The 13535-nt window shown below is 41.3% G+C and overlaps 1 protein-coding gene across 1 annotated transcript; it reads left to right on the forward strand.

Moving 5' to 3' along the window:
• Nucleotides 1-849: 849 nt before the first annotated feature.
• LOC111959695 (cobalamin trafficking protein CblD) lies at nt 850-9340 on the forward strand. The gene is made up of 8 exons (XM_023981457.2): nt 850-1003; nt 1300-1346; nt 1427-1577; nt 1773-1993; nt 4306-4414; nt 4746-4876; nt 8104-8190; nt 8398-9340. The coding sequence occupies exons 1-8, from the start codon at nt 979-981 to the stop codon at nt 8596-8598; spliced, it is 972 nt and encodes a 323-aa protein (XP_023837225.1). The 5' UTR covers nt 850-978; the 3' UTR covers nt 8599-9340.
• The last annotated feature ends 4195 nt before the right edge of the window (nt 9341-13535 follow it).

Raw genomic sequence — 13535 nt, forward strand, 5'->3', positions numbered from 1 at the left:
AAGATGTATGTCAGGAGAAGTGCAGTATTATCATAAGGAGACGTATACTTGGAATACAGAGGATGAATGGGGGGGGGGGAGAGAGGCAGAGGAGGTCTAAGAGAGAGAGAGAGAGAGAGAGAGAGAGAGAGAGAGAGAATGGAGGAAGAGGGTGAGTTTGAGTCGGTAAAAAATGGCGGGAAAAGGGATATTAGTGTGCAAAGCTGTCATCAAGGCAAAGGGTGGCTACTTTGAAGAATCTCAAATATAAAATATATATTAATTTGTTTAACACCTTTTTTGGTTAGTACATGATTCCATATGTGTTATTTCATAGTGTTAATGTCTTCACTGTTATTCTACAATGTAAATAGTACAAATAAAGAAAAACCCTGGAATGAGTAGGTGTGTCCAAACTTTTTACTGGAACTGCATGTTTCAGTAAAATGTGATTTTTGGCAATTATAGCAATGGATATCAACTGTACTGCAGAGATGGAATGTAAGTCGCAGAAAAGAGGTTGGGGTGGCAGCTGCAGAGAGGTGTTTGGGTGTGTGAGACTTGACGTGGGAGAGTTGCAGGGTGTGTTAAGTGGTGGTGTCCCATCCTTTCAGGTTGTTGGCCTGAAGTAGGACTTAATAGATTAAATAATGGAGTAGGGTTGTGTTTATGTTTTTTTGTGAATTAAGTGTTTGATGGTATGGTACTTTATATATATATATATATATATATTTTTTTTTTTATATATTTTTTTTTAAGCAAAGTATAAGGGAATTATACTCCAGTCTAGCAGGTGGCGGTAATGCAACATTTATTGGATGCCAACCGCCGTTAAACTGAATCGAAGAAGAAGAACAGTGTTACGTCAGACTGTTTTTGTCTCTTGTTGGTAACGGCACATGTGCACATCAAAAGCGATGTGACGCAGGCATATTGCAGGCCAGCTATAAAAACAGATTAAAACTATTGAGTTTACCAACGTATTTGATTGATTTATGCATGCAAGAAGGGGATATTCTTCAAGGTATATATTTAAGGTAAAACTTCTGAAGTTACGATTGCCAGAGTTGATCAACTAAGAAAATTCCTCCACCTAGAAGCTAGCTAAGTTAGCAGTAGTTGCAGTACCTCTCACTTTTTTAGTTAACAAAGTAAACGTTCCGTTCTATAGCCCGTTATGTAATGAGGCAGTAGTTTGACATCATAAATGAGCATAACAAATGGCAGACATACGAGCTAATTTATAAGATATTCATAATTGTGTGTTCAAATAATTAGCAAGCTATGCGTTTAGTTAATGTATTCCTTTYTCTTTTGCAGTTTTACAAGTGGATCACAGAAGAGAGAGGCCCAACAGGATGGCCAGTGTAAGTCAACACACACACACTTAACATGTTTTTTTGTCGTGTGTGTGACCTGATGGGGACGTTCATTCTCTGTTCTCCAGGTGCTCTGTAGTAGAGCCAGGCTGGTGACATACCTGCCAGGGCTTCACGTACTCGTCCGGCGGATCGCTGGACCCAACCAGAGAACATTCTCTGGTGCTGGATCCTCTGGCTCTGATGAGCCTCGATTAGCCATCACACCCCCTGACCTTGGTAAGCACAGACCTCTARTCACAATGATGCTACTGTACTTGCATGAACGTGAACATCTTAAACCAACTGTCTGTTATTCAGAAGGAACGTTAATCAGTTCAATATTTGGGTCAACTTCTTGAAAAACATGTATTTTCAGTTCCCAGTGTTTTAGAAAGTGTTCAATTATGTCTCATTGTTATTTGTTTACATCAGGTCACAGGACCGTGTGGCCTGATGAGAACATGGGTCCGTTCGGGCCTCAAGACCAGCGCTTCCAGCTGCCAGGTAACGCAGGCTTCGACAGCCACCTGGAGGGCACAACAGAACAGAAGATTAGAGGACCAGTCCACCAGACAGTCCCCGATGTGCTGTCTGCGCTCTCCAGCAGCGAGAGGTATGAGTTCCTCCTGGCTCATGTTGTCGGAGAGTTCCAAGTAAGTAAGGTTTGGAATGACAATTGACACACATTTCGTCTAGGGCTGTGACGATGCCATTTTCCATGGCAAAAATGAAAACAAGAAGCAGACAAAAATCTTTGTTCCTATTAAAAACCTGCTGTGTGTAAACTATTGTGTGCTATAGTTTGGAAAATAAGTAAATGAGACTCTGGATGACAACATAATGATGTTTGTTTCCAACATCAGAGCTGTTATTCTGAAGAATTTAAATCCACTTCGTGTTTTGTTTCCTTGACAAAACATGAACATGTATCCAATACTGGTATTGTCCTGGCCCTAGTTTGTTCTGGTGTGTGGAAGTAGGCCTAATGGTGATCTCCAGCGATTTTTATTTGTATTTTATTTTTTTATTTTTTTTTGTATTTTTTTGTTGTTGCCTATGCCCGTTTTTAAATGTTTTTTTATGTATAATAAATTACTGTGTKTTTATTTAATGAAAATAAAATATTTTATCATTGATTTCCCTCAACCTATTTTGTCCCTTGAAATGCTCAGCCTGATCGTGTGGGCGTTAGGACTGGGTGTAATATCGAATTAATTCCACCAACCTATGTTTTTGCGCAATATTCCATACGCCTGTATCGCAGAATAAAGTGTTTTTGTATTTTTMGTTTTTATGAACTTTGATGTCTGCTTGTTCTCGTATTGTCTTTTTGGTCTAGTCTAGTTCGCTCCTTCTGTGCTGTGTGCACCTTCCCATTTACACCAGAGATCTCTATATAATAAACTAGATGCTCATGTCTCCGCCCTCACAATGGGAGTCATTGTCCCAAAGGCGGGAAGGCAGACGACCAAGCTTAGGTTCAAAATAAGCGCAAGTGAAACTTCTCGTCTCTTTCTCCCATGCCCCTCCCCTTACCACTCACAACAACAAAGATGAGCGGTCACTTCATCCTCGCTATTTGCATTTGAGGTTTGGTCCAACAGAATCTGTCATATAGACACCGAAACACACAGACATTAGTTTAGTGTAATAGAGGAGAAGTTAACCTATCGAACCGTTTCAACTCCTCAAATTTAAAACAATGTACCAATTAACATTCATTCTGGAGAAAAGGAATGTTTGTTGCGATCATTACGATACCACGTATCCATTACGATACCATTACGATACCACGTATCCATTACGATACCATTACGATACCACGTATCCATTACGATACCATTACGATACCACGTATCGCTAGCAGCATTTTAGTCAAAGATTTCTCTACTAGCTATTTAGTCTGTGTTTTATAAAAGTGCAATAAGCATAAACCAATTATGTAAGGAGTTGGCAACTCATTCTGAGAAACAAGGTAGGCCACTTGATTCCAACATCTGAGCAAAGTGGACAGGCTAGCCTGCTGTTCAAACAGCTGGGAGACAGACACAAGGTTGTGTTCATAACGATYGTTAGCTGAATTCAGAGCTTGTAAAATTATAMCTACGTCTAAGTTGACTAAATATTAGCTGGCTACTCACTAGCACGTGGGCTTGTGCTTGAGAGATTGTTTGTGAGACCAATGTTCATTTTCTATAATGCCTGCTACATTTTTAGTGAATGTGTATTGTGCATGGTTCTGGTAAAAAAAAATAACAAAAGGGGCTTTTTATAGATGGACCTGAAAGCCAGATCAGTGATTATTGTAACAACAAAGAAAGCTGGTACAACTATTTATGCAGTGTATTTGACCTTTAATTGTACAACAAAGCTTATTTAGAGAGATTTTTTTRTTTATCTAGATATTGTGAATCTCCCCCAAGTTAGAAAATAATTGAGATATTAGTTTTAGGCCATATCGCCCAGCCCYAGTGGGCGTTAGGTAATACATTTGAAGATATTTACTGAGACAGCTCTGATTATCTGATAGGATTGTCTAGAGCCCACCCCTTACCCAGATGAAYAGTCATTGGTCTATTATAATCAGATCAGATTGATGTCATGATCTGGGAAACAAACTCCCTCCCATCTACTGAACAGGCTGAAATTCCAGCCATTTCTTTTCAAACGGCTCYTACACTAAAAKGGCATTATCGTAATTTTCACAATTTCAGAGTGTTATTTTGACCTCCATAGTGTKGAAATATCATAAAAAGGAAAAATCWAAKTTTTAACTGCACTGCCCATTTAAATGAATATTTTTGCTACAACTCTGTTTGCTCTGTGCATGTAAAGTCATTGTATACCTATTTTGTTCGCATTGATAAGAGAGATAATGAAGCATGTGTATATTATCCAGTAAAAATGTTCAGGGATGTTTTRGTTTTCTGAGCAACATCCCCTGATTGTTTTGTTTTGTTCTTAGGGGAAAGAGGCCACTCCCCCAGAACAAAAGGTCAACAGAACGGAACAGTACTTTGAAAACTCCAATGTGGAGTGTGCCATACAGCCCTGCCCTGAGCTGCTGAAGAAAGGTACATTTATGGTTCTGTTTTCCTTAGACCAATCACATATAGGCCTACTATTTGATCAGTCTTGTAGAAGCACACACTCCGAAGATGCTACACACATTTTCTGGCACATATTTTCCAACTTGTTGTTATACTGTCTCTAGTTTGTGTAAACTGTAAACCTTAAATGGGGAATGGGTAGGGAAAAGAGGTGAAAGCGGTTACTTCTACMTGTTGTTGTGAAATTGATATTCTACATGTGTCCAGTAGAGGGGGCTCRAACACTGAAGGAATGTCGATCATGCTTGTTCTGAAGGAAGTTTTGATCATGCTTGTTCTCCCCATGTGTTTACAGAGTTTAAGTCAATGTTCCCTGAGGCCCCTAACAACATCATGACGGTTGTCACAGTGACCCAGAAGACGCAGAATGACATGACAGCGTGGTGTGAGGCAGTGGACAAAGAGAGGGAGTTGATGCTAGATGAAGTGAGTTGGTGTCACAACACCTGTCTCTTATACACATCTAGATGTGTATAAGAGACAGGTGTGTGTGTTGGGAAAGGTCTATATATTTATTTATTTATTTATTATAGTCCCTGTGCATTTGGAAAGTATTCAGACCCCTTCCCTTTTTCCACATTTTGTTAGGTTACAGCCTTGTTCTAAAATGGATAAGATAAATGTTTTCTCAATCTACACACAATACCACATAATGACAAAGCGAAAACAGAAATACCTTATTTACATAAGTATTCAGACCCTTTGCTATGAGACTCAAAATTGAGCTGCATCCTGTTTCCATTAATCATCCTTGATCTACAACTTGATTGGAGTCCACCTGTGGTAAATTCAATTGATTGGACATGATTTGGAAAGGCRCACACCTGTCTATATAAGGTCCCACAGTTGACAGTGCATGTCCGAGAAAAAACCAAGCCATGAGGTCGAAGGAATTGTCCGTAGAGCTCTGAGACAGGGTTGTGTCGAGGCACAGATCTGGGGAGGGTACCAAAAAAATGTCTGCAGCATTGAAGGTCCCCAAGAACACAGTGGCCTCTATCCTTCTTAAATGGAAGACGTTTGGAACCACCAAGACTCTTCCTAGAGCTGGCCGCCCGGGCCAAACTGATCAATCGAGGGAGAAGGGCCTTGGTCAAGGAGGAGACCAAGAACCCGATGGTCACTCTGACAGAGCTCCAGAGTTCCTCTGTGGAGATGGGAGAACCTTCCAGAAGGTCAACCATCTCTGCAGCAAGAAGACTCAATGCTGTAATCGCTGCCAAAGGTACTTTAACAAAGTACAGAGTAAAGGGTCTGAATAGTTATGTAAATGTTATATTTCTGTTGKTTTTTTTACCTGTTTTTGCCTTGTCATTATGGAGTATTRTGTGTAGATTAATGAGGGGGAAAACAACTGAATCCATTTTAGAATAACGCTGTAACGTAACAAAATTTGGAAAAAGTCAAGGGGTCTGAATACTTAACGTGTGTGCGTGCGCGAATATAACCAAAAACATTGTATATATACCTCCTCCGTCTCCTGTAATTTGAAAAAACTCATTTGAATTGAATAATATCTCAACAATTCTAAACTTTAACTGTTCATTCTTAATCTCTATCCAACAATGTCACCAAGCAACACATAGAACACCCATAATGCTCTGTGGGACAATCCCAATACAACACACTAGGTTCATTCTATGATTGGATGGACTACATTTCAGTTCATACTGCAAAACCTTTGATTGGTTGGAGGTCGTCCTCCAGAAGTGGTCATAACATGTATGTCTATGRAAGGGGGTGAGGCCTACCACCCTCTTAGGTTTTATATTAAAGTCAATGTCGCCAGAGGAGGACAGAAGCTAGCTGTCCTTCGGTTACACCATGGTGCTAGCCCAGACAGTGCTGTTGAAGTTACTGTAGACCTTCGTTGCAAAACAGTGTATTTTAATMAATTWTTTGGTGACATATGAATATATTTAGTATAGTTTTATCTAAAAAGGATMACTTTTWWAAAAATGTTTCACTATTTTTATGACATTTCACTGGGGAGGATGGTCSTCCACTTCCTCCACTGATATGTACAGTACCAGTCAAAAGTTTAGACACACATACTCATTCAAGGGTTTTTATTTATTTGTACTATTTTCTACATTGTAGAATAATAGTCAAGACATCAAAACTATGAAATTACAGATATGGAATCATGTAGTAACCAAAAAAAGTGTTAAACAAATCAAAATATATTTTAGATTCTTCRAAGTAGCCACYCTTTGCCTTGATGACAGCTTTGCATACTCTTGGTATTCTCTTAACCCGCTTCACCTGGAATGCTTTTCCAGGAGTTCCCACATATGCTGAGCACTTGTTGGCTGCTTTTCCTTCACTCTGTGGTCCAACTCATCCCAAACCATCTCAATTGGGTTGAGGTTGGGTGATTGTGGAGGCCAGGTMATCTGATGTAGCACTTCATCACTCTCCTTGGTCAAATAGCCAAAAGTTGTCAACTTTAATTGTCTCCCCCCGACTAAGACTGCACTGGTAATACTCTTGTTTATGATAATGGGATTGTGCATTACTTATTTCTGATCCCAGCAGTAGTCTGAGTGTGTGAGAGGGTAGAGCGTAGAACCCAACCCAACCAAGCTGCACTGCTTCTTGACACAATGCTTCTAACCCGGGAGCCAGCCGCACCAATGTGTCGGAGGAAACACTGTACACCCGGCGACCTGGTCAGCGTGCACTGCGCCCGGCCTGCCACAGGAGTTGCTAGTGCGCGAAGAGACAAGGATATCCCTGCCGGCCAAACCCTCCCTAACCCGGACGATGCTGGGCAAATTGTGCGCCACCACATGGGCCTCCCGGTCGCGGCCGGCTGCGACCGGATGCGTGCATCTGATATGTGATACGATTACCCAAAGCAATCTGTTTGAAGAGATGGTCTCTACCTTGGTATCTGTAAGAAATAAATACTTATAGCTGGCCATGCAGGTACCTCACACATTTGTAGTTAACAACATAGACTACCTTTCAAAAGTTTTGGGTCACTTAGAAATGGCCTTGTTTTTGAAAGAAAGCATCCTAGAKTCGCCTCTTCACTATTGATGTTGAGACTGGTGTTTTGAGGTTACTGTTTAATGAAGCTGCCAGTTGAGGACTTATGAGGCGTCTGTTTCTCAAAGTAGACAATCTAATGTACTTGTCCTCTTGCTCAGTTGTGCACCGGGGCCTCCCACTCCACTTTCTATTAGAGCCAGTTTACACTGTTCTGTGAAGGGAGTAGTACACAGCATTGTACGAGATCTTCAGTTTCTTGGCAATTTCTCGCATGGAATAGCCTTCATTTCTCAGAACAAGAATAGACTGACGAGTTTCAGAAGAAAGTTATTTGTTTCTGGCCATTTTGTGCCTGTAATCGAACCCACAAATGCTGATGCTCCAGATACTCAACTAGTCTAAAGAAGGCCAGTWTTATTGTTYCTTTAATCAGAACAACAGTTTTCAGCTGTTTGATGTTTGATATCAATATGGTGTTATTTTAATGGAGAAAAAAATTGTTTTTCTTTCAAAAACAAGGACATTTCTAAGTGACCCCAAACTTTTGGACGGTAGTGTACATTCAGAATGTTTGACACATTCTCACACGTTTGTAACAAACATGAAAATAAAATCAATTGTCTTAAGATAAGTTTTGCATTGTTCTCTTGTTGCAGTTTGTTGCTGGTGCCAAAGAGATCTGTTATGCCCTGAGGACAGAAGGCTTCTGGGCTGACTTCATCGACCCATCGTCAGGCATGGCGGTAAGACAACTCATAGCTGCTCAAGGATTAGCACTATGCTACAGAAATAGCTGTCTCATAACAGTACATACAGTTGTGACACAGTTATGGCAATTGTGTGGTCTTCTTGCCAATTGAAATTGATTATAATTGTTAAACTAAAGTCTTTCAAACATAAACAAGCAGTATTCAGATCTTTTCCCTTAATGTCTTCTGTCTCTCTTCCAGTTCTTTGGGTCGTACACCAACAACACACTGTTTGAGACCGACGAGCGGTACTGTAACCTGGGCTTCAGCATCGAGGACCTGGGCTGCTGCAAAGTCATCCGCCACACCTTGTGGGGAACACATGTTTTTGTGGGGACAGTTTTCACCAACGCACCTCCCGATAGCCATATCATGAAGAAGCTGCAAGGGAACTTAACCTGAATGATGGGAGAGTGTCTGGTATGTGGTTGCTATTATACCTTGATGTGTCATGGCTCTACACAGGCCTCAACTACTGTTTGGAGAGCTGTTTGTTGTTCACATTTCTATAGAAACCCTCAAAATAGTACTATGGTGTAATACCCATGGTCCCTGAGGGCTTTACCATTAGAGTATATGTATTTTTTAGTGTCTATGTGCCAGACAGTGTTTTTTTCCCTTCAGTGTATTGTGGTTGAAGGCCTGATTTTGAAAAGGGTCTCTCTTGCAAAATAGATTTTTATCTCAGAGACTTAACTGTAGAAATAAAGGTTATATTGAATGTGAAATAGAAATTGGTTAARGGTGGATTGACTCTGTCCAGTTGAGTTTCACAGTAGAATAAGTCATGTAGTTAGATATAAAGACAACATGGGGGACCTGCCGCTACACATGACTTGGGTTGATCACCCGCCATTTTTATCAGAAGATAAGGGTTTACATGAGATGAATCTCAAGAGCTCTTATTTGATCCATGTTACCTTTAGAATAGAGACCTCATGTCTTGTTCACAGGTCCTGAGATCCAGTTCACCCTCAAATCCTTGAATATTGTGCTCGTGACAGTAATCAATGCACTTGGGTCTAAAAGAGACAGGTATTGTCTCTCTCTACAAAATGAACTGTTTTAGAAATGGGTCTGTGATTCTTGTGGCTGCTTTAATCCAGAAGTCCACATGTGAAATGCAATAAACCAAATAATCTTGTCACTGGTCAGTTCTTTCAGGATGAAGGGAAAGAGGTTATTGTTGATTAACTAACCTTCATAGTACTAATACATTGATATATACACTGCTCAAAAAAATAAAGGGAACASTTAAACAACACAATGTAACTCCAAGTCAATCACACTTCTGTGAAATCAAACTGTCCACTTAGGAAGCAACACTGATTGACAATAAATTTCACATGCTGTTGTGCCAAATGAATAGACAAAAGGTGGAAATTATAGGCAATTAGTAAGACACCCCCAAAAAAGGAATGGTTCTGCAGGTGGTGACCACAGACCACTTCTCAGTTCCTATGCTTCCTGGCTGATGTTTTGGTCACTTTTGAATGCTGGCGGTGCTTTCACTCTAGTGGTAGCATGAGACGGAGTCTACAACCCACACAAGTGGCTCAGGTAGTGCAGTTCATCCAGGATGGCACATCAATGCGAGCTGTGTGCAAAAAGGTTTGCTGTGTCTGTCAGCGTAGGTTCCGAAGCATGGAGGCGCTACCAGGAGACAGGCCAGTACATCAGGAGACGTGGAGGAGGCCGTAGGAGGGCAACAACCCAGCAGCAGGACCGCTACCTCCGCCTTTGTGCAAGGAGGTGCACTGCCAGAGCCCTGCCAAAATGACCTCCAGCAGGCCACAAATGTGCATGTGTCAGCATATGGTCTCACAAGGGGTCTGAGGATCTCATCTCGGTACCTAATGGCAGTCAGGCTACCTCTGGCGAGCACATGGAGGGCTGTGCGGCCCCACAAAGAAATGCCACCCCACACCATGACTGACCCACCGCCAAACCGGTCATGCTGGAGGATGTTGCAGGCAGCCGAGACGTTCTCCACGGCGTCTCCAGACTCTGTCACGTCTGTCACATGTGCTCATGTGCTCAGTGTGAACCTGCTTTCATCTGTGAAGAGCACAGGGCGCCAGTGGCGAATTTGCCAATCTTGGTGTTCTCTGGCAAATGCCAAACGTCCTGCACGGTGTTGGGCTGTAAGCACAACCCCCACCTGTGGACGTCGGGCCCTCATACCAAACCTCATGGAGTCTGTTTCTGACCGTTTGAGCAGACACATGCACATTTGTGGCCTTCTGGAGGTCATTTTTGCAGGGCTCTGGCAGTGCACCTCCTGCACAAAGGCGGAGTAGCGGTCCTGCTGCTGGGTTGTTGTGCCCCTACGGCCTCCTCCACGTCTCCTGATGGACTGGCCTGCTTCCTGGTAGCGCCTCCATGCTCTGGACACTACGCTGACAGACACAGCAAACCTTTTTGCCACAGCTCGCATTGATGTTGCCATCCTGGATGAACTGCACTACCTGAGCCACTTGTGTGGGTTTAGACTCCGTCTCATGCTACCACTAGAGTGAAAGCACCGCCAGCATTCAAAAGTGACCAAAACATCAGCCAGGAAGCATAGGAACTGAGAAGTGGTCTGTGGTCACCACCTGCAGAACCATTCCTTTTTTGGGGGTGTCTTACTAATTGCCTATAATTTCCACCTTTTGTCTATTCCATTTGCACAACAGCATGTGAAATTTATTGTCAATCAGTGTTGCTTCCTAAGTGGACAGTTTGATTTCACAGAAGTGTGATTGACTTGGAGTTACATTGTATTGTTTAAGTGTTCCCTTTATTTATTTGAGCAGTGTATATACTGAACAAAAATATAAACCAGGAATTAAGGCATCATGTCAAGATCTTCCCATCTGCGCAACACACTCGAAATATTGACAACCTCAAACATACCAACATGTTTTGACACTGGCGTCATGTAACTGCTCAAAGAACGGGGTCGAGAACGTCATTGTGTAAAATCAAGACATGACAGATTGCCACAAAAGAAAGTGTTGAAGATCAAAATTGTCAATACAGGAGAGAGAAATTTGTTTATATATTTTGAATACAGGAATTTGTTTATATATTTTGAATACAGGAATTATACTGGACGATTTAGCTAACTGTAGCTAGCTAGCTAACAAACTATGCTAAATCGTCCAGTATAATTCCTGTATAATTCCAGCTAGATAGTAAACGTTAGCTGGCATGTTTGTTGGGCCTACCAACTAGTCTATCTAGCTAGCTAGATACCATCTACAGAATAGACTTTCCATAAAATCTGTAGAGTTTTTGTGGATTAGCTAGCACGCTAGCCATCTAGTTTTTTAACCTTGACTAGCTAGCTAGCTATGGCCGCTAGCTATGGTCGCTTCTTGCTAGCTATTTAACGTTAGCTGGGCTCGATTGTCTTATCTTCCCTGAACCTTGTTCTCACGGTATCAATTACCCAAGGGTATTATTTGAGACACACCCAGCATGCTAACGTTAGCTAGCCAGCTAGCTAGCTACTTGTGTCAACACACTATGAGTAACATTAGTTCCTTTTCAATGTAGACATGTCCCCCCCACATTCTGAAATTGCRTTTTTGTCACACCAGTTTTATMATTGGAAATGAATACAAAATGAGGCAACGGTGTGCTGTATGACCATGCGGGGCCCCCGAGCATTTGGGTTGGCTGTTTGGACTGTTTATCTGACTGGATAAAAAAAAAAAGTGATCCCCCCCCCACTTCTAAAACCAAAGTTGTGCCCCTGGAATGATGATGATGATGACTAGGGGTAATGTAGAGCGTCAATGCAAAATGTTCCTACATTMTTCTTCTCTACCATAGATTCCCACAAGGTCTCAGAGTCCAGGATGGGAAAATGCTTACAAGAAAGAAACAGACAAGGACAGAGACAGAGTTGGCAATTTCCATTGTTACTTGTTAACTAATTAATCTGGGCTCCCGAGTGGTGCAGCGGTCTAAAGCACTGCATCTCAGTGCAAGAGGCGTCACTACAGACAGCCTGGTTCGAATCCAGGCTGTATCACAACCGGCCGTAATTAGGAGTCCCATAGGGCGGTGCACAGTTGGCCCAGCGTCGTCCGGTTTTGGCCGGTGTAGGCCGTCATTGTAAATAAGAATTTGTTCTTAATAACTGACTTGCCTACAGGAGTTCAATAAAGGTTAAATAAAATTCTAATTATTAATCTAACAATCCTTGTTATTTTGTAAGAAATGTAATGTCTTTTTGCATGTTGCAATAAAGTTGACTAAAGTAGAAGCTCATTTTTTGTTTGTATGAAATTTGACTTGGTAATGAGTAATAAGTAATTATATAGATAATGCTCACAGGTAACTATAAAGTTACACTTCACTCTAAATAGCTAAATCCTGGGTAACAACTAGCGACAACCTTGTATATATGCAGATATTACAGATATGGACTGTGTTTATTTCCTCACTTGGATGGTGCTTTCAGAAGCTGACAATTTAGATTGTTAGAATGGGGAACATACTTTGTAGGTACACATTAATTACAAGTAAGTACCCCTTAAAATACACTTCATTTTAAACTAGCTAAATCCTGTGTAACACCTAGTAATTATATTGTACTTATGCAGATATTGCATGTACTTTGTGGTGTTCTAGTGTGTTTATCCTCCTACTTGGATGGCAAGGAGGATCAGGTTGTCATTGTAACGGATTTCCTCTTCGTCTGAGGAGGAGTAGCAAGGATCGGACCAATGTGCAGCGTGATAAGTGTCCATAATGAGATATTTAATAACTCAACAGAACACTGTACAAAATAACAAAAGTACAAACAAACAACCGAAACAGTCCCGTATGGTGAAAACACTAACACAGGAAACAACCACCCACAAAACACAATAGAAAACAGGCTACCTAAATATGGCTCCCAATCAGAGACAACGACTGACACCTGCCTCTGATTGAGAACCATACTAGGCCAAACACATAGAAATATAACAACAGAACAAAACATAGAAAAACAACATAGAATGCCCACCCCAACTCACGCCCTGACCAACTAAAATAAAGACATAAAAAAGGAACTAAGGTCAGAACGTGACAGTCATAATGGGTAACATTAATTATCAGCAATTTATTATTATAATCTGAAATGCCACCCGTATGGTAGACCCCGGTCAGTGAGGTTTAATCTATATCTGATCTGTTTTTGTAAACTCAACCGAGTTAACCCAGATGGTACACTTTTTGGGAGCAAGTGCTAGCAACAACATTGAGTGGAGATTTTGTAGCGTTTGCATTCACAGGTAGGTATTTGGAGCCTATTGAGCCTCCAACTTTTGTAGTCTCGGACACCCAGCGCATTTGTCCAC

Source organism: Salvelinus sp. IW2-2015, linkage group LG36 (assembly GCF_002910315.2).
Source record: "Salvelinus sp. IW2-2015 linkage group LG36, ASM291031v2, whole genome shotgun sequence".
In the NCBI taxonomy this organism is placed as follows: Eukaryota; Metazoa; Chordata; class Actinopteri; order Salmoniformes; family Salmonidae; genus Salvelinus; species Salvelinus sp. IW2-2015.

Coding starts and splice junctions, on each gene's coding strand:
- LOC111959695 (XM_023981457.2), top strand. CDS start 979: ATGCAAGAAGGGGATATTCTTCAAG. Junction 4,415..4,745: donor CCCTGAGCTGCTGAAGAAAG/GTACATTTATGG, acceptor ATGTGTTTACAG/AGTTTAAGTCAATGTTCCCT. Junction 4,877..8,103: donor GGGAGTTGATGCTAGATGAA/GTGAGTTGGTGT, acceptor CTCTTGTTGCAG/TTTGTTGCTGGTGCCAAAGA.